The sequence below is a fragment of the Carlito syrichta genome, unplaced genomic scaffold, assembly GCF_000164805.1.
Source record: "Carlito syrichta isolate Samal-C Ts95f unplaced genomic scaffold, Tarsius_syrichta-2.0.1 Scaffold305200, whole genome shotgun sequence".
Taxonomy (NCBI): domain Eukaryota; kingdom Metazoa; phylum Chordata; class Mammalia; order Primates; family Tarsiidae; genus Carlito; species Carlito syrichta.
This window is the reverse complement of record NW_007249296.1, coordinates 510299-532404: the sequence shown is the minus strand read 5'-3', so window position 1 is coordinate 532404 and position 22106 is coordinate 510299. Positions and strand designations below refer to the sequence as shown.

General features: G+C 36.5%; 1 protein-coding gene across 1 annotated transcript in view; it reads right to left on the bottom strand.

Annotated features, from left to right (window-relative positions):
* The window catches only part of ADGRG6 (adhesion G protein-coupled receptor G6), a 143678-nt gene that overhangs the window by 3410 nt on the left and 118162 nt on the right, over window positions 1-22106 (bottom strand). Inside the window, exons 19-24 of the mRNA XM_008061306.2 lie at window positions 21253-21380; window positions 19997-20265; window positions 18779-18875; window positions 15517-15800; window positions 2399-2500; window positions 1464-1616 (exon numbers count right to left, since the gene is read on the bottom strand). Of these exons, the coding sequence (XP_008059497.2) occupies window positions 1464-1616; window positions 2399-2500; window positions 15517-15800; window positions 18779-18875; window positions 19997-20265; window positions 21253-21380 (1033 nt within the window). The remainder of the gene's footprint in view (window positions 1-1463; window positions 1617-2398; window positions 2501-15516; window positions 15801-18778; window positions 18876-19996; window positions 20266-21252; window positions 21381-22106) is intronic.

The following is a 22106-nucleotide window of genomic DNA, read 5'->3' as shown; positions in this document are numbered from 1 at the left end:
TATAAGCAAAATTATGTAGATGACTCAAAGTCTACACCTTATTCCAGAAGAGAATCCACAGCTTACATTCAACTCCTCCTAAAAAATGACCTTGGTCCCAAGATGCTTTTAGAATTGTCCTAAGTTGCTCTGAGTCCTTAGATCTTTCTTTAATTAATTTTGGAAAAAGCAAACTCTCTAAACACAACATTTTTTTCCCATAGTACTGTCATCAATCAGGCAGTGGCCACTCCAGTAGCAAGACTCAGAGGCAGTGCAAACAGGGACATGTGTAAGAATTCAGATATACATCAGGCTCATTTGCCATTCAAGTGTTTGCAAGATGAACAATCACAGACAGAGCACACACCTTACTCCCTATTTGCAAAACGCCAAGCATTTATCTTCCCTGTGCCATTCACCTCTGCTCATGTTTAACAGATAACCAAATTAAAAATTAACAAGTTATTTCCATTGTCCTTTTAGACGTATCTTTAATTAGGAAAGTGCTGTGTTCTAAGTGTGGACAGCTGTCTGCTAGGGGTTTAATAGGATTTAAGGGTTTAATTAGTATTAAAGCAATTCTATTATTCCCATTGAAATCATTAAAAGGTTACACCTTTTCACATCACTTACTGGCTATCAAGTACTGTAAAATAATATTATTTTTTTGAGATGGAGCTTTTGCCATGTTGCCCAGGTGGTAGTGCAGTGTCCCTATCATAGCACACTGCAGTCTTAAACCTCCATGCTTAAACCAACCTCCCCGCTCAACATCCTGAGCAGCTAGTACTACAGGCACATACCAATGCACCTGGCATAAAATATTTTTTATTTTCATGTTGTTGTCAGGACTGTTCACATACATGTTCAGTGTTAGAATGTGTAGTAATCATATCATGATATGTATATAAGATGAATAAAGACAGTGTTTCTTACAGCTCCGTATCACTTTCCAAACATTATGTTCTCTATTCTTCCATATTTAGTCAGTAATTTAAAGAGCAGTTGCCAATAACACAGCCAATGGTTAAGGAATTAAGTCTTAAATAAAATATACTTCCTAACTGGTGCTTCTTCCTGTTTCCATGACAACTCGTCAAGTAACTTTAGTACTATATTGAAATAATCTGCAATTCAATTTCTACATTTTTAAAATAAAAATACATAACTTTTTAAATGAAATAACATGATTTTGAAAGAAAACTAAGTTTCTAATCAAATGATGAAGTTAAACAATATTCAGAGTTAATGATATCATGGCTATATGGATAGAGTTTGGGTTATAACATTTTTTAAAGGGAAAAATATTCTTAAAAGTGTTGAATAAGGTCTTCAAACAGATTTTTATTTTGATACATATAAAACAGGCACCCTAATCAGGCATTGCAATCCATCAATCTTCATGATATGCTAATATTCGCAATGAAAATGTGATAAAAATTGTACCAGAAAACATCTTTATCAGGGCCAGAATGACTCACCTGTGTGGCTATTTCTTTTGAAATAGCTTGTAGAGCTGGACTTAGATTTGGATGTAACATAGGTTGAGTTGGAACCAATGGAGCTTGAAGACAAAGATTTTCCCAGATTATCAGAACTTTTCTTGATGATATTGGTAGCTGTCTTACTCCAGTCTGAAAGAAATGACATCAGTCTTTATGGAGATACTTCATGGGGAACATGCTCTGCCTTGAAAAATCAGCATTGCGATCTTTATCAGGAGCATTTGATTTTCTGAGATGTTGGCAAGGGTTCAAAGAAGAGATTGACATGTAAACAATCATAAATTTTTTAATATATATTTTTATTTTAAAATTGTGAGGCACAGTTAAGGGTTAGGTATACAAATATTCATTGTGCAGGTACCCTTGTTGATGAGGTGTGCCCCCCTTTCCCCAGAGCAATAATAAATTGAAGAAAGAGATACTTTCTTACTTTGACCTTGTATATGTACTGTTTAAAATCCCACTAAAATATCCTAAGGGTGAGAAGTAACCACTGATGGTAAAAAAAAAAAAAAAGGAATATTTTTCTTTAAATATATATATTTTTTATACTGAGAAAAACCTCTTTGCCAAGTAATGTCATTGAAAATCTCAAAAAATGTGGAAAGGTGAGTCTGGTAAATTGAAACCTCTGGAGATTTGGGTTGTTAAACTAGACAGGAAACCTTGGCCAACTCATTTAACCTGTCCAGAATTCATGCTTCTCCTCTGCAGAATAGAAGGACTGGGTCCAAAACGCTCACATATCCTCCAGCCCTAACATTCTAAGATTCCAACTAAGCATCTTCACATGCTCCACTTTTACAATTTGTTACTATTGGATTTGGGTTGGTCTGACAATGGAAGAATAAAGGACAAATGTTTCCAACTACTTTTAGATGTAAAATCCAATCAACAACATGACCCTTTACCTGAGTTGTCTGCTAACCGGAATCTACCACAGCAGAGATGCCGCCTCCATTGTTTCTGAACATTCTCCTTCATAGCACAGTGGAAGATAAATATAAATAAGCCTATAACAAAAGAAAATATAAATCTTTAAGTCAATCAACACATTTTAAAGATAAATCTTGTAAAATACATGGATTCCTCTTTATTTTAAATTTTTTACATCTAAGACGCTAAGAAACAAAGATCTGAAGGAAAGGGATTTTGTAGTATGTAGCAGGCATTTTAATCTGCTAGAACACAAAGGTACAGATAAAACTAGGATAACTAATGGATCTGATTCTGTCTTTGCCTGTTCTGCTCAGCATTGGTTATGACAACCTAAAAACCAAGCTGAAATAAGCAACATTTAATTAAAAAGTATTTAATATTTCCCTTATATTTGTCTTAAAATTATGTTAACACATTCTATAAAATTTAGAAAAAAAGAGAAAACTGAAAATATGTACAAGCTCATCATCTGTTCAAATTTGTGTATTCTGAGCATGTTACTTATGTATATTATAGTTATATTCATAGGATATTGGTTGGGCAATAGAAAACTGGTATTTTGCAGGTCAAACATGGCCCCAAATCAGCAAAGTCATATGACTCCACACCTGGCCCATTTTAGTTTCTCAACGTTTTAACACAGAAATATTTACATAATGGAAAAGTCTTCGTATTTATAGTCACTCCCTGCAATCAAAAATGGTGTCATTTGTGCTTTGGAAGCCAATTCCTTTTAACATTTCAGGTAATTTGCTTCTGCATTTTTAACCCTCTCCTTGCAGCCTCATCAACTGCTCCCTTTACTCCTCTATTCTTGGCTATTTCCATTACCTTACAAGTATATTCTAGTAACACTTTTTTAGAAACAAAAAATTCCCCCCTTAACCTCCAATCATCTTTCAGCTTCATCTTCTTTATTCCCTTGCCCAATAGAACATGTTGATATGGTTAACTATTGCTGTCTATACGTTTTCTCATACCTTCTGTTCACCCACTCCAAATAAGCTGCTATCTACATTCATGACCCCACTACAATTAATTGTGTAAGACCGTAATGACTTCCAGATTGCTAAATTTCCCACTGCCACTTGACTAGACCTCTTGGTAGCATTCAACACAATCAAAAATTCCCTCATTCTTGATGCCATTTTCTCTCAGTTTTCTTCCTAATTTGGTGGGGATTCCTTCCTGGCCTCCTTAGTAGATTATTGTACTTTAGTTTTTATTCTTCTACTTAACTCATTACTTGAAATGTCCATGACTAGCTTCTGGGTTTCCATTTCTTCAATGGCTACACTGTCTCAGTGGTACTAATACTTCTAAAATATAAGTACTAATTTTTATATTTAGTCCTACTCCTTTCTATCCCCAACACTGCCAGGATTCCAACCTATTTTGCTCATAAGAAATCTTCACTTAGCTGCAGTTCACACCTCAGATGTTCTGAACAGTAGTTCTCCTAATCCTATCCCTCAAACTACACTAGCTTTCCTTCTATTTCTCTATGTATCAAGCTCATTTCTGTCCAATATCACATTGAATGCCTTCTTCCAGATCTTTCCATAACAAGTTCCTACCTAACATTCAGATCTCAGACCAACAGGTAATTCCTCAGAGAAACCATCATCAACTAATAAAAAAAATTAGCCTCTGGTTACTCCCTTTCACATACCTATTTTCCTCATAGTATTCATCTATACTTGATAGTGTTGTATGCCTCATTTATTCATTTGCTCGATTGACTCTTCCTAGTAAATAATAAGCTCCAAGAGAACAGGTATACTTGTCTATCCAATGCTGTGCTGGCCATGCTAAGAACAATGCCAGGAATTATGTAGGAACTTGATGAATGTTTATTGATGGAAGGAACGGTAACCATGATCAATCAATCATTAATTCCACATGAGTTAATTAAATTCTTACATGCACTATAATGTGCTAAGTGTTTTTGGAGATGGGGGTAAAAAATAGGAGTGAGTGGTGCACAAATTAAGGGATATTGTACAATGAAAATATACTTAAGGCAACAATTTCTAAAAAGCATGTAAATAAGTCGCTGGCGTATACCCTAGAAATATACTATACTATGCAGTATATCTCCAAGGGGAGGGAGAACTTTTTAGGTGATCTAAGTCTTGAACTGAACCACAAGAAACCTTTGGGTAGGAAAATGAGGGCAGTTTCTGGAAGGGTAATTCAATCGGCAACTGTTTATTAAACCTTGCTAAGCAGGAGTCACTGTGTTTTAGGAGTTTGATATCCAAAAGTGAACAAGGTAGACAATCCTTGTATTCGTGGAGGAAAGGGTCTGGCATGGAGTAGCATAACAGTAATAGCATAACAGTAAAAGTAATTGCAACACCTTTGAAGGACAATTAAAATGTGTTCCTTCTGAATATGGAGACTTTATTGAGAAAACTGTAAATTATATATATTTTTATACAATTGAAAAAGTGAAAAGAAGTATTGACAGTACTCTTGATGTGTTAAATTTGTGAAATGCCTGAGGTTATGCTTACATATTTTATGTTTTAATAACTTAATTCAAAATGGCACATAATTTCATTTCAGAATAAATTATGTTATTATGAAATGTTAGAAAAGGAGCTTGTTGGATTTTTACATGTTGGACCCTTATCTCAGTGAAATGACCCTAGGCTGATACTTCTCTGGGTTTAGCTTCTTATTGAGTTATCAGTAGGCCCTGAGCACGGTGCTCAGCATCTAGCATACAATGTCTATTAATTTCTGTTGAAATTACTGAAGAATGATTGCACATTTTAACTTAATGAGAAGTGCCATTATAAAAATATTGACTACATTTTGGTCCCTGATTTGAAATGCTTGACCAGCCTTTTAAAAAATGTCTGAGAAATTCAAACACATTTATCTCTGAGAGACATGAGACATTCAATGACCTGTAATACTACAATGTATGTATTATTACTATGAAATCATTATATATATTAATATATTTATTTATACAAATAAAATATTGTTTATTATTATTACTTTATCAATTATTATTAATCAAGTCATGAATGAAGAAAATATATCCTACTGTCCTATTTCTTTGAAATGTTATATTAGAAAGGGTAGGGAAGTTCTAATTTAACATAAAGAAAGCTCTGATAAATAGGAATCAAACTTCAATCATTTAGAAAACAAGCAAATACCTCATGAAGGTCCCTGTGTTGTGGGCTGGGAGAAAGAACTGGAGAGAAGACATCTGCCTGTACACAGCCCAGGCCTATGCTGGGGCATGATCAAGTCTCAGAGCAAGAAAGGATCTTCCACACTCAGAAACTCTTTGAAGTAGGCCTTCCCAGGAAGTAGGGAGTAGGACCTCATCTTCACACTCTAAATGATTAAATCGGATTGCTTTACAAAGCCATCCCAAACCTACCAAATTCTCTAATCAGTTGGCTAATACAGTAAATCCTCTCAATAAGCAATAAACTTTGTATTGCCAGTAATGCACCAGTAGTGTGAATAAACAAAAGTATATAAATAACTTGAATTGGTTAATAGATACATGTATTTATTTATTTATTTTTTGAGTTGGAGTCTCATTCCATCGCCCAGACTGGAGTGCAGTGGCCGCTCCCGGCCACTGCAGCCTCGACCTGCTGGGCTCCGGCGATCCTTCCGCCTCAGCCTTCCGAGTAGCCGGAATTACAGGCATGCGCTACCACGCCCAGCTGATTTTTTGATTTATTGTAGAGATGAGGTCTCGCTGCTCAGGTGGGTCTCGAACCCGTGGGCTCAGGCAATCCACTCACCCTTTTATGTTTTGAAGATGGAGTGGCAGCTTGAGAGTAGGGTAGAGGGAAGGAAACCTCGGGTAAGAAGGTCAAAGAGGTTTCAGATGAAGGAGGCTGCCGTTCTAAGAAGGAGGTCCGTTGACTCAGGTTTACCCTATTTTCCTTGAATGGGGTCAGAATTTCCAGAATGTGCTCTTGGAGGTATTTCTGTCACACAGCTAAAAATATAGTTAACTGTGTATTCTTAAACTCGTGTTTAATAGAATCACATATCAGAACTAGAAGAAATTATAAACTTTAATTTAGAACTTTTGTTCTCAAGTATTAACCTATATATTACTCAAGTTAGAGCTTCCCGTTGAGCAAATGATTTTCTTTAGTTGAGGGTAGAAGGTAGAATTTAGTGAATATTGCTCCCTTTAATAGTCTATTATTCTTTTACAACACTCAGTAGTTTATAAATGTCATACATACTGGAGAAAAAAATTTCAGAGGTTGTGTCTCATGTTTTAAGGACAGAGGAAGAGAACTAGGTCACAGATTTGCTCTTTCAGCCTTGGTGGGGTGAATTATTTTGAGGATCAGATGCTGAACGCAGTCAGAGAGGATAAGGATAAAGACAACACTTAACAAAACAAGTTTTCAGATTGTATAGCACTGCCCTAAATCATAATTATATGACATTAAATGACATTGTCTATTTTAAGGTAATCATGTTTGCCTGTAAATTTATAGGCACCCAATAAGTTTAAGAGACACTGGTATCTAAATTGTATTCAAAATCTGATACATCTCCTCTAAATTATGTGACCGAGAAGTCATTTAAATATTCCATTTTCCACCATAAATTGTGATGCTATGGGACAAAATTTGATAATAAGCATAAGAAATTAGAATTATAAGGAATTTAGGGATGACTATCTTTCACATTCTAAGATATTATATTTATAATGTAAAAATGGTAAATTGTTTAGCCTTGAGACATAGTTCCACTGTAAACCAGAATAGGATTCTCATAATAAATTATTCTCCTATTTGTAGTAACTAGCCCTTTTCCCATGAATTTTAGTTAGTCTGGCAATAAAAATTATACCAAAATTCTTTCAGAACAAAATATCCCTTTTAGAGTTCAGCTGTGGGAAATGTGATAGTCATTTCCACCCTGAACAGCTCACATAAACATTAGGGAAAGTAGACAATATAGCAAGAACACCAAGGATACTAGGAGGCTAACATGAGAAAACAAAGGACTATTCCCCCTTAAAACAAAGGACTATTCCCCCCGCATCTACTTACAGATCTTGGTGCCAGAAGCAGAACTAAAATCACAAAACTTTAACAGAGTTCTATTTTGACATCCAAGGAAATCTGTTTGATTACGCATCCCAGTCTACCTTCTTTCTATCATTTTTTTCCTTTGCTAATCTTCATACCATGTAGAAAGAATATGTTCTTCTAGCTTTCAGGAAAGAGTATTAAACCATGACCAGGGACCATCACAACAGGTTCTACTTTTCATAGCATCTTAAGCTTTACTTAACTGACTTTATTTTACTTAACTGACAACATTAATATTGCCCATAAAAGGTGGAAGCTAAAACGGCTGGAAAGATTGAATTCAAAGTCAAAGCTCTGATTTCATCCTGACAGGTAAGTGCTAGTTTCACGACTCCTTCATATCTCACAAAACAGAGCTCATAATGGTCCTTTTAAAGGTGAATTTCAGCCTAGAAAATGAACACTCTGATGAATCTAAGCCAGAGTTCTTCAGCAATAGTTTCTTCAGCTTCATAATTGACTTTATTCTTTATCTTACCTATATGAATCTATTTCATGCTAGAACAAGAAAAATAAAAACTTAACACACTTTATATGAACAGATTTCTAACCAACCCCCTATACTGTCATCCCACCCACACTCTTGTCTCCCTTTCACCTCCATCTTTTACTAACCAGAGGCATATGCTCACTTTTTGTAAAAAATGCAACTCACTGACAACGTATGAGTTGTGGATGTTTTAATTCTCAATGTTACAATTTGCTCATTTAAAATAATAACATTTGTAATTATGATGGAGAATGGGTGTTGCAAGTATGTGGGGAATTGGACTGCTGATGGGCGTTATCAGGGCGGAAGATGTATGAACTCCACCTTGTCAAATTGCCTAGAGAAGGACTCTTAGGGGCCAAGGCTGGTTCAGCAAAGACAAGGTAAGATGATGAAGGATCAGCGAAGAAGGTGATCTAAACTTAATATTGCCCATAAAATGCGGAGTGAGAAACATTCTTAAAAGTCTCATCAAATAATAGACTTGATTTTTAAAAATATCTAATCCTTTTATCTACCTCAGAACACATTCAAGTAGTATGTTTTGGGGTAGAAACAACTACTTCTTTTTTTTATCTGTTTGTTTGTTTGTTTGTTGAGTTGGAGTCTCACTCTGTCGCCCAGACTGGAGTGCAGTGGCCGCTCCCGGCCACTGCAGCCTCGACCTGCTGGGCTCCGGCGATCCTTCCGCCTCAGCCTTCTGAGTAGCCGGAACTACAGGCGTGCACTACCACGCCCGGCTGATTTTTGATTTATTGTAGAGATGAGGTCTCGCTGCCCAGGCGGGTCTCGAACCCGCAGGCTCAGGCAATCCGCTCACCTCAGCCTCCCAAAGGCGCGGGATTACAGGCTGAGTCACCAAGCCCGACTAGAAACAACTACTTCTAAGTATCAGCATTATATTCACTATGGATTGTATGGGCTTGTATTTAAGCTTGATTTTTATAAGAGCTCTTTAACTATATGGGAAATATTTAGGCTAGAAATTTGGCTCCCACATAGAACTCATTCCCTTTAACTGATTCAGGTAATAATGGTATGGGCTTTCTGGGGCAAGTGTAAAATGAATAGCCAAGGGGTTGTTCTCAGATCTTTAGGCTACCTATCAAAAAGTTAAAAAAATTTATAGAAACTGTTTCCTTAGAAACTACTATACAGTAAAATTCAGGGAAGCATATATTGTCATTCATTTACTGTTCTGAAAAGTCACCTTCAAGAATCCAGGTGGAGAAGAAAAAAAATATTCAACCTTGGGTCCTCACCTTAGAGTTCTTTAATAACTAAAAGCCACTGATACTTTCAGCAGAATCATTATCAATTTATTCAAATAGCTTAAGGTGACTTCTTCCTGGATAATAAAGATTCAGGAATACAGTTAAGGAGAAGACTGCAGACATAGATAACTTCAGGGATGTGAGATGGAATCAGAGTGGGTAGTAATGAGTGGTTGGTGTCTTAATTAGGTCATAAGTATAAAGCAGTTCCAGAGATTTGATGGAAAAATTGCTGAAGAATTAATCAAACCAGGTATTTGGGCAGAAGAGGACATGTGCTCAAGGAAACTGATTTTGGACAAAAATAATCTAAATGACCTCTGAACTTCCTTAGCAAGCCTGTGTCCAAATCTTCAAACAGCTCCTGTATTCATTTATCACACAGACAAAGCCAGCTGGCTATAAGGCTGGGGATCTTTAAGGTTTATGGCTGTCTTTGGAAATTTCTTAATTCCTCCTTTCATACTACCAAGGTGCCCTTTAGAAAATTATTTCTCTGTGACACAAAATGCCCTGCCAAAAGATGAGTAATTTATTTCCTTACAGTGTGTAATGTCTCAGCCAAAATGATGTCGTTTCAGATGTTAGGGGTTGAAATGTAGGTCATCTCTTTACCTTGGCACCAATTCAATCTGTGTATTGTACATGTGATTATGCAACAGGTCAACAGGCTCCTAATCTCAACCTCCGATGGCAAAGGAAACTTACTTGAAATTTAGCATATTTTATCTTACAATTTGGCTTAATTTCCTTATAATAATAATAATAATAATAATAATAATAATAATAATGCATTTCCCTAAATGATTTTTGCTGAACAAGAATAAGAGATAAAATTCTCATTTATTCATTATAGTTACTGACAGGTTTGTAAAAAAATGGAAGTGGATATTCACTTCCTAGAAACTTTGAAATAAAACACAGAAAGGGCAGTAATTAGTTTTGGTTTTCTTTACTTATGCTTTGGCCCTTAATACTGTGCATTTCTATTTTCATATATACTATATATATGTAAATATCATATTGCCAGATTCAAATTGATCTTGGGAAAGTCATTGACTTTTCTGAGTCTCAGTTTCCTCATCTGTAAAATGGGAAAAATATCTTCTTTGTTAGGTACTTCCTTTCCAGATTTACTGCAAGAATGACAGCAGATCACATATGTTAATGTGAAAGTGTTTTGTAAACAATACTGTGCTATACAAATATGTTATTTCTATTTCTCTGGGTATCTTAATGTTAGCAAAGTAATTCATGGTAAACATTATCTCTGAGTAGGCTAACGATAACCTTCTGTGTTCTCCATAGCAGCTTCTGTGTGCAGAACGTTATGTTGCATCTCATACTATCATTTATAGCCTTACAGAAGATGGGCTGATTATGCCGGAGACTATTAATCAATATTGTTTCATATGCCTGGAAAAGAAAAGTTAAAGACAAAGCTCTTGGTACGGAGCTATACTTTAAATCTGGATGAAATTGTCATGAGAGTTAAACTTCCCTATATATTGGAGAAATTTAATCTAATGCATGGTGTCAAACACTTTTGTATAGTTAATGAACAAGATATACAGACTAGGATACTGTTGTTTGTCATTTGCATATTAAGTAGCAACATGCATGTGCTGCATCTCAGAGCAATAAAAAACTCAGTTCTGTAAGTATATCAATGATGTCACCATGGGACAGATGTCCAAGAGGGCTCTGGCCAAGATCTCAGCAACCAGGGAATTGCCTTTTGTTTATGTAGGATGAATTACCGAAGTACAGTCCAATGATCTCAGGCATGCAAATTATGATGGACTTTTGTCAATCATTTGTTCTCTGTTGCATAGCAATTTGTATAACATAAGATATTCTGTGGTTGTATTCTTTAGAAAAATGTAAAAACTTTTAATACAATGTCTGCTAGCTTATCCTGAAAAAGCAGAAAAAATAGAGCAGACAGATGTGTAATTCTGTTGTATTAAGAGAAGGTATATTTATCTTTTAATCTTAGTAGAAAAAATCAATGAAATGCTTACTATGTAACTTAATCAAGTGAAGTAGGTAAAATAAAGAGAACAATGCAATATCCTATGGAAAATTAGAAAATAATAATCTTGGTTTTAGCCTCGATTTAATTCATGACTTCATTTGCTTATTCAAGTAGGTAAAATTTTGTGGTTAGTTGTAACCACACAGATTACAATTTTCTGATATTCATTTAACCCAATTTTTGGCAATTAAATTACACACTTATAAATGTACATAAAAATACATATGCAACTAAAAATAAAAATACATACAAAAATGAACATATAAAATGAAACATGCAAATATAAAAATAAAGCACATAAAACATTTCAATATATAGGCTATTCAAATTTATGTGAGTACTCATATAATTACATATGACTATGTACTTGTACATATATACCTACATATATTTCCAAGAACCTTGAAAGATTAAAAAGGATTATTTAACATGCTCAAACCAAATTTCTGAAGAAATAAGCAAATGTGAAAATAAATCTATCAAAAGCCACTTCTCTGATATATATGCCCTGACACCACAGTAGACCTACCCTGAACACTTGTTGCTTCCACGTGTCCTACCTCCATGGCATTACATTGTTACCCTGTTGATTTTTAGATGCTCAGCCAAATCTGAGCAAGACTACAATTTCTTTGGTATAATTTTAGCTTTCAGAATATTGTGTTGCATTTCAAAGCCTTAGCCTTGTTAAGTCTTATAATAATAGACATCCATTAACTTTATTATTATATTAACAAGTAGACCCCTTGTCATAATCATTCTAGAAAAATAAGAGTTTAATGACCTAACCAATGATGAGTATTCTAGAGGCACATGCTTCCTAAATTTCACTTGACCCTGCACATCTCTCTGGCTCCCGAATTCTCATCGCTGTCGAAAATACTGGACTATCTTTTCCTGGACCATCATGAGAGAGTCTCCTACCTCCTCTCCCTACAGATACAATTGGGCAGCTCCAATCCATTCTCCACATTATATCCAGCTTTATCTCTACAAGGCACACATTTGATTATGTCACTCCACATGTCTAAAATCTTTCAATGACTTCCTATTGCATTGACAAACAGCAAAATGTCTGGTCTACCACTTCCCTTCCTTTTGTGCCACTCTGCACTGTCATTATCCTGCCCTTTTTTTGTTCTCTGGATATATAAGCTTTCTTTTAACTCCTTGAACATTCACTGTCATCACCAAGTATAGCAAATTTTTTGCACATAAAGGGCCAGTTACCTGAAATATTCTTCTCCTCACTCCTACTCCTATCTTTCACCTACATAATTCCTATTTCTTCCTTCAGATTTCAGGTTATACATCATGTCTTCTGTGATGTATGAGTAAAAGCCAGTGATTTGTGAAGAACACTGACTTGATGATGGTTTACAATGTTTTTCATGAGTTACTTTTTATACAGCAATATATTTGATTAACCTCAGTCTCCCCTACTAGAATATAAGCTCTATGAGGCAAAGAGACGATGTCAAGATTTTTACTGAAATGAAGAACATCAGAAGAAAAAGGATACACATATATATAACCTTTGAACATAGTTTGTCTACATACTACCTGAGTTCATTCTGCAGTCACTGAGTTGTTTCTTTAAACTGTCTAAATTCTACATGCTTCTTTTAGTAAGGCACATATTTCTAACAACAAAGCCTCTCTTGGAAGGTTTGGAAAATGACTCACCAATGAAAACCATTAAGGGACTTTCCATCACATCCTGAGAAGATTTTTCACAAGACTGGGCAGTAAGCAATTATTGGTAGACTTGTGCATTCTGTATCACTGCCTTTTAATTTAAATGTACTTTTAAGGATGTGTTTTAATGTCATTAAATGTGCAGAAATCTGTTCTGAACTTATATAACTTAAAATCAGTCTTAGAAGTCAGTGATTTATGAAGAACACTGACTTGATGATGGTTTACAACGTTTTTCCCCTCCTGACAGGAGATCCATGCTGGGAAAAATAAAACATCTCAATACTCATTAATGGAAACAGAGCTGAACAGACAACTGTAGCTGTTGAAGGTTACTAAAACTGCCAGGAAATTCTCAAAGCAAAACCAAGCTTGGGTTGGCAGATCAATGTGCCTTTCATGTACAATCCTGAAATATAAAACCATGGAATTTCTAATGTTAACAAAACTTTTGTCAATATTTATTTAGGCACTTTTATGTTGTATATTATAGAAGAGATTGAATAGAGAAGTACTCATTTTACATAGCTAGATCCCAATGAAGATATAGTCATATGCTATATACTCAGTCTCCAACTACTGGAGTTGCACTTGAGTTTATTATTCTATTTCTAAAGATAATGGGCCCACACATTTCCTCTGTTATGGAAGAGTAAACAAGAATAAAATTTGCTGAACTAATTAAAACATATTTATGCCAGAGGAGTCTCAAATTGGACTTAAGCCATCCCCAAAGCCTCTTTTATTCATTCAGCAATCCATTCATTTGACAATCATTGAGCATCTACTATGTGACAAATTTTCTTTATAGTTCACAATCTAGTGGAGAACCTCAGAGGATAAGCAGTAAACAACACTGCCCTGCAGGTAAGTACAGGCTTTTCTTAGAACACACCTGTAGGGAGCGTCCACCTTGGCACCTCAGTTGGTAAGCAGTGCCAACCTGCTTTCCACCCCAGATAAGATTTATGCAGCTCTTCCTTCCCTACACATCTACAGTTGCAGGACCAATAGCTTTAGGTAAGTCATTGGTAATGCTCTGTGTAATAATATTCCAAGCATTGCCACCTAATTTCTTTTAGAGTGCTGACCTCATGGTACCAACATGAGGGAACATTAGGGAATTTTATCAACAACCTTGGGTACATAAAATATCTTAAAGAATGTCATTTAATTCTCAAAAAATTAATATTCACTTAAGCTTAAAAGTTAAATTCTCTATAGAGTACATTAAGGTATGTATAATGGAATAAATAAAACTGGAAGTTCCTCCAAGGAAGTCTCATATTTTTATACAAAGCTGGCCACTGGCAAACTTCTGTTAAATTGTGGAGCTAATTATAAAAAGTTCAACATATCTCATGAAAAGATGAGAATTTCTGAACTAAAGTGTTGGCATTTATTTTGAAATCCAAGGAGTCAAGGGTCGAGGAATCAAGGTGAGTTGCTTCTGCTCCTACATAAAAACTAAAAATTCTTCTGGTCACGAATGGTATAACTACAAGGGATAAGGTTCCACAAAGAGCACCAACACTCAGCAAAACTGTGAAGAAGATAAAAGTTGTCTGTGCATCCCTCAAAATTTCCCTCTGGGCTCTCAGCTAGATACCTACCCTGCTCCATTGTCATTCATGCAATAATATATATTTATCAAGCACCTACTATCTGCCAGGAACACTGTTCTAGCTACTTGGGATACATCACTGGGGAAAAAGAAAAACGCAAACTAATATTTTACCTGATTTATCCATTTAAGACCTTTTTTTAAAACAATTTTTAATTTTAAAGATGTAAGGTACAATTCAGGGTTAGGTATACAAAAGTTCATTATGCAGGTACCCTTGTTGATGAGGTGTGCCCCTCCTTACCTGGCAGTTTCCCACTAATGTCAATCCCACCCCTGGGCCCCAATCCTGTTTCCTACTACTGCCAATCCCTTTCCTTTTTTTTCTTTTTTTTTTTTTGTTTTTTTGAGTTGGTGTCTCACTCTGTCACCCAGACTGGAGTGCAGTGGCCTCTCCCGGCCACCGCAGCCTCGACCTGCTGGGCTCCGGCGATCCTTCCGCCTCAGCCTTCTGAGTAGCCGGAATTACAGGCACGCGCTACCACGCCCGGCTGATTTTTTGATTTATTGTAGAGATGAGGTCTCGCTGCCCAGGCGGGTCTCGAACACGCAGGCTCAGGCAATCCACTCACCTCAGCCTCCCAAAGGCGTGGGATTACAGGCTGAGCCACCGAGCCCGGCTGCCAATCCCTTTCTTATAGCATTATAATTGTTCAAGGTCCACCTATGAGTGAGAACATGTGGTATTCAGTTCTTTGTTTCATTCGAGAACTTTTTAATGAAGGATCACTCTGTGCCTGGAACTGTGCTCAGCACTTGGACTAGTGATGTAGAAACTTAACATGGCATCAATCACGAAACGAAATGACTTGCAAATAAGACAAAATTAGAAAGTAGAAACTGTTCAGATACAATTTATCTTACCTTGCAATGAATTGAAGATGGAGAACAGGTACATGAAAGGGATATTTAAAGGACCCCAGGCAAAGAATGCAAAACCCCATGTCATGCCCAGCAGAAATGTCAGGCTGACCACACTGCGCAGATTCCTTAAAACCTCTTCTCGCAGGGTCCGATTGCTTCTCTTGCCATTCCTCCCACAGATCTGCACCATTACCACAATGAACATGGCAACATTTAGAAAAAACATGACTCCAAAATACCCAGCACAGGTCACATAAAATACGACTGGATCCCGAATCCAACAGCTTAAAAAAGAAGAAACGAGAAAGAAAAAAGGAAATTTATTGCTATGTCCTGTTTACCTAAGAATTTTCTTGGCTTAGTTTGGACTACTGAAAATTTCCTTCTCCAGTGCCTTTAGAAAGTCACTTCACTTCCTTGGATCTCAATTTCTTCTTCAGTCTTTTCATAGGTGTTTTTTGTTTGTTTTTAGATAGCCATCAACTTAACATTTAGTTATTTAAGTTAATTCAACGTTAAAAAGAAAACAAGATGGCTTCTTGAGCTTTGAGTTGGTATGAAAACACTCTTGGATGGCTCTCCCAGGCCATGTCTAACCTCCTTTTCTCTTGTGTGCCTCTACAATAAAAATGGGACTTTGAAGAATTCATTTTCGATCTCTTTTGTATTTGAAGGGCGGCCGTGTGACACTGCTTTACAAAATTTTATGGAAGTAGAAGTCTGCTAAGGGATTTTTGGGAGAACTATTCTTGGTAGATTCCACTGGCAAGACTCCTTCCTTCTGGCCTCAAATATGAAAGTAAGCTATGGAGCTGCAGTAGTCATCTTCTGTCTGTGACAGAGGCCAAGAAAGCTGCAGATTTGTCAGTCCTCACATTTTTAACCATAGACTCAATGCCAGTGGTTGCTACTTCCATGTTTCTTATCATTTACAAAGAGTAAACGCCTAGTTATTCAAGCCATACCTAGTTGTGCGTTTATTACTGTAGACAAAATAATTCCTATTAATATCATTAGCCTAGTTGAGGTAAGACCTTATTACAGAGCTGTGAGTCTTATATAGACACTTTTCGTGCATAATTACAAAGCTTACACTGACTGAGTAAAAAATATTCATATAAGATGGAGAAGGATATATAAGGGGAGACCAAAAGAAAACCCCAAATTTATACATAACAAATTGTACATTTATTCTTACATGTTTAAACCTCGGTCACCTTCAAAGAACTCTCCATTTGTTGCCATATACCTACTGAGATGATTTTTCTGCTGCTCAAAACAGTTTTTAAACTTATAAATTTGGATGCCTTTTAAGTGTTTCTGCTGTTTTTGTTTCACGTCTTCCACATAGGCCAAATGTTTCCCTCTGAGGGATTTTTCATCCAGGAAAACAAAAAGCAAGTCACTCAAGGCAAAACTGAGTGAACAGGGAGGGTAAGGCATGGGGGTCATGCCGTTTGGTCAACAACTGCTGAACACTCAGTGCAGTGGGGGCAGATGTATTGTCAAGGTGGAAGAACCAGTCACCTGTTGCCATAACTCTGGATGTTTTTTCCGCAAAACAATGATGAAACCTTCTCAAAACTTCCAATAAAAACTTTGGTTGACTGTTTGATCCAGAGGAACAAATACTAAGTGAACTATAAGGGGCACACCCTCCAAAAGATAAATCTGTACTTGATAATTAGGATGATATACAGATCAAATAATAGATGAAAGATATTTTAAAACTGTACTATGTGCAAAGTATACTATAAGTAAAGCTGACAAACACTGCAATTTGCAGATATCCTAGAGCCCAATCAATGATGTGGAAATTCTTAGGTGTCTCAAACATGGGATGAATCAGTTAAAGGTAATTAAATTAATCTTAAAATTCTATTATTAATAGTCCTCATTCTAGGTTATGTCTTCCATACTGGAATATAACCTCCACAGAGGCAAAAGCTGTCCTGACCATCTTTGAATCCTAGAACTTAACAACATTTCGGGCATACAGTAAATTCTTAATAAATAAGAGTTGATAATAGTTCAGCAATTTACTAAGTAGTACATTAAAATTGTGCAAGAGTAGGCCAGGCCTGGTGACTCAGCCTGTAATCCTAGCACTTTGGGAGGCTGAGGCGAGTGGACTGCCTGAGCCTGCGGGTTCGAGACCAGCCTGGGAAACTTGGTGAGACCTTGTATCTACAACACATCAAAAATTAGCGGGGCATGGTAGCACATGCCTGGAGTTCCGGCTACTTGGAAGGCTGAGGCAGAAGGATTGCCAGAACATAGTGGGTTGACGCTGGGGTGGCCGTGAGCATGCCACTACACTCTAGCCTGGGCAACGGAGTGAGACTCCAACTCAAAATAAATAAACAAACAAACAAACAAATAAATATAATTGTGTAAGAGTTGACTAACATACTTTTTAAATTCTCATATTTTGAACTTACCGATTTCTACTTTTAATATATGTTATTATAAAGATACTCGAAATAATACTGCTTGTCCCTGTAGCTAACTTTTCTTTACATATGGAATCTCCTCTAAAATCCTAGAATTCCTGACCTAGCTCCACTATTTTACCCTAGTTCATATGGGGTCTTTTGAGTGTTACTTTAGAAATACAAGAGACTGAAGTATTATCCATTCTTGAAACATGCATGTGTATATGGCATCACAGATCTCCTCTCAGGAATAAGCTCTTTATTCATTAATTATTTCAGTCAACAGATGTTTTTTGACCATGCACGATGTGACTAATAAAATATGAGAGAATTGCCCAAACTAAAAAATATAAAAATCTTAACATCAATGATCTTTCAGTCTGAAGGGAACTTTCCAAGTTATTTAAGAACTTACTCATTTCTCCATTCACTACATTTCTATATTATGCTGATATCGGCATTGAATCATTCACTGTCTGATACTGCTGTTTACCTTGTGAAGATGTGTGTGGGTTTGAAGAAACAGGAGTATTATGAAATCTCAAATAGAATGGGTCTTCTGACGCTAGAAGATGGTATCTTAGGTGTCTTCTGAATTTCCCCAGATGACAGATACAATGTTAATATGGAAAAGTGGTTCAAATACTTTAGGACATTCAGTTGAATTAATCTGTGGTACAGCAGAGACCTTGGCAAAGTCATGCAAATAAATGTCAACTTTTTAAAATGAGAGCCTCATTATTGGCATGGAAACCTACACTAAACTTTAGGAAACAAAGGACATATACTCATTACAAATACATTCCCAAAAAAGTTTTATTACTTACAATTCATCACCTTTTTCTTTTCCATAACTTTCTTTTCCATAGACTTCATTTTGGTTTCTGCTTGCTAGAACAACTGACACCACCAAGGCAGGCAAACCTGTTATAAAAAGACCATGACATAAACAACTCATTTGAAGCATCTAGAACTGCTTTATAAGAATGATAATGGCAAGGAAAGAGAGGGAGAGAGGAAGAGAGAGAGGAAAGGGAGAGAGGGGAAAAGGGTGAAGGGAGAGAGTGTGTGTGAGAGCGAGTGCGAGGGTGTGAGTATACACGCTTATGCAAACACTCCATATAATAGATTCAAACTTCTAAGAATTAGCAACTTGGTTAAAAACAGCAATACATTCTTCTCTTGGTGGGGAATGTACAACTCTAATGAACAACAGTTAAAACCTACTCTTAAATAACACCTATTTAATTATTCTGGGATTAATTAGTGGGATTAGAAAAAGTAGAGGGAAATATATAGGGTTTAAAGCCTTTGTGGTCTTCTCTTCTCTTAAGAGCATCCATAAAGTATTCCCATATATATCTCAGAAGTGAAACTCTATGCCACCCTAGTTGCCTGAAATATGCTTTTATTGCCTCCTGAGTTGGTATGGAAGGTCTTGGAAATACCACTCACTCCTCTATTTCCATCTGAAAATGACTGTGAGAAAGCTCTAAAATGCTTGGTCCAATTTGAAACCCAAATAAAGAAAGGAAGTCAATGAGAAGATCACAACCAGGTTAAGAGAACCATCCATGTCTGACTGAAGACTCACTGAAAAGTTCAAGGCAAGAATTCTGTAACTATTCTGGTTTCACACACCAAAATAACCTTCTTCTGGTTTCTAAGACATAGTCGTGTGTCTAGGGATGAGTATAGCTAGGAGTCTGAGCTGGCCTTTATATTTTAAGGCATAATGGAAAAGAACCACTATCTGCCAGCTGCTTCTTCAGACTTGGGTGGGCTGGCTCTGGGCTCAGGAAATAAGTCTGTGGTGACTCAGGAGTGAGGGCTTTTCCTTTACTCCTGAATTTAATGAGTGCTGTTAAAGAGTTTTTAAAATACAGTCCTGAAGATGCCCCCTACCTTAAGATATGTATATCTAATCCACATCATTCACGATTTTTAAGTTCCTCTGGGGGAAAAAAAGAGGATTTTTTTATTCTATGGAAATCTGGCAATTTTTGTGACAGAAAAACAAAGTCAAAAATCTTTAGGAAGCTTACCCCAGCCAATGATGCAGAATTTTAGAATATATCGGCGAATGTAAGTATTGAATACTTTAACTAGAGCTATGTACATGTGAATTGCTTCTAGCCCCATCCACGTAAAGGTCGCTAGAAGGAAGAAATGCAACAGGGCGGCCACAGCAGTGCAAAGTCCATCCACACCGAATGAGGTGATCCAGCCATCTAGGAGGAAGAGGAGATTCAGGAACAGCAGAGCCGTGCTCAAGTTCATCAAGATTTTGGAGGGATAATCCCTTCGCAATTTCCTGAAGAAGGAAAATACATATAAGAAAACAAATATCGTAAATAAATCTTTTAAGCACAGGCAGCAACTTCACATCTTATACAGCTCTGCAATAGAATCAGGAGCAACATGTTTCTGACACAGTTCTGCTAGGAGAAGGCGGGCTAAAGATATTTGAGTATTTGGCCAGTTATAAGGACTGTTTATTAAGTTTAGGACAGACACAGTGGCTCAAGCCTGTAATTCCAGCACTTTGAGAGGCCAAGGTGAGAGTATTGCCTGAGCCTTTGGGTTCGAGACCACCCCAGGCAATTTGGTGAGACCTCATCTCTACAATAAATCAAAAATTAGCCGGGTGTGGTAGCATGCACATGTAGCTCCAGCTACTTGGAAGACTGAGGCAGAAGGATCGCCGGAACCCAGCAAGTCGACGCTGGAGTGACCATGAGGGTGCCACTGCACTACAGCCTGGTAATGGAGTGAGACTTCAATTAAAAAAAACAAAATTAAGTTTACATCAAAACTATTTCCAATTATTTACAAAATTTCCAATTTGTTTTGACAGTTACTTTTTAATTCAGAAAAAATTCTAGAGTTATAAGAATGACCTTTTTATTAAAAAAAAATTCTCTAAACCTTTTTGAAGTTTCTTAGTTTTTATTGAGTTAAAAATAAGTTTAAATTTTTTTTCTGTTTCAGGACTAATTCTAAAAGATTTATGAAGCAAATGTTTTGACATTTTACAATGGAGAAAACATCCTATACAAAATATTAATCATTTCTACCAAATTCGAGTGTATTTTATAAATAGAAATACCTTCATTAGAAATCAAAATTCAACAGCTGGAAAATTCAGGTTGTGTAATATATTATATGAGAAATCTGAACATTAAATTTGAACCACCCTACATGATTCACAAAGTATATAATTGTTTTTAAAAGCTGGACAATTTTCTTATTCACATTAGAAATAGGTAGCACCAGGTTTTGCAGATAGAAAAATACTTACTCAAAGGCAACATATGTCAGGAGCGTTGCTGCTGAAAAAATAGCAGATATTCCACACCCAAAATAGGTGATGAAAGTTAGGGCTTTAGTGTTTCTTGCATCTATCTGTGAGGCACTTCCTGGAAGGTCCTACATAAAGCATAGGAAGCAGCTGTAAGAATCTCTCTGTTCATGAGAATGGTTCTTTGTTTCTCTGGAAGATTCATTGCTAACATTAGAGCAGCTCAATCTCAGTGACTAAAAACAACAGTGCAAATCAATACTGAATTTCCATTTGTTGTATTCTTTTGGATAAAAGAAAAATGCAGCATTATTTTGGGACAGGGTTGTACTTGTATTATTAGTTTTGTTAATCATGACCTTCTTTCCCAAGCTCTTTGCACACAGAACAAAATTACCGGGTTGCCCAATGGAAACTGGAGAAGAGGTGGTTGCTTTGTGTCATAAATCATCAAGCCCACTCATAACATTTGCAGGGCTGGGGCACCAATACAAATGCAGGCCACCTTAGTCCACAAAGCCAAAGGCCCTTAGGCCTTTAGCAGATAGAGAGATGCTCAGCCAGGAGACAGCCAGAGGCTGGTGCTGGTGCTGTGATGGCCTGGATCTAAGGGTAGTGTGTTAAGGTTCCTACCTGGGGTCATTTCAGAGCTTGGTATATAAGGTGGGATGTTCTTTATTTATTTTCATAAATGAGAAGCCACTAAGACAATTTGGGCCATAATTTTTTTATTCTTATAGATCCGAAACAGCTTAATTTAAATGTTCTCACTCATAAGAGGAATTTGAACAATTATAATGCTATAAGAAAGCGATTGCCAGTTATGGGAAACTGTTGGTGGGGGGGGCGGGGTG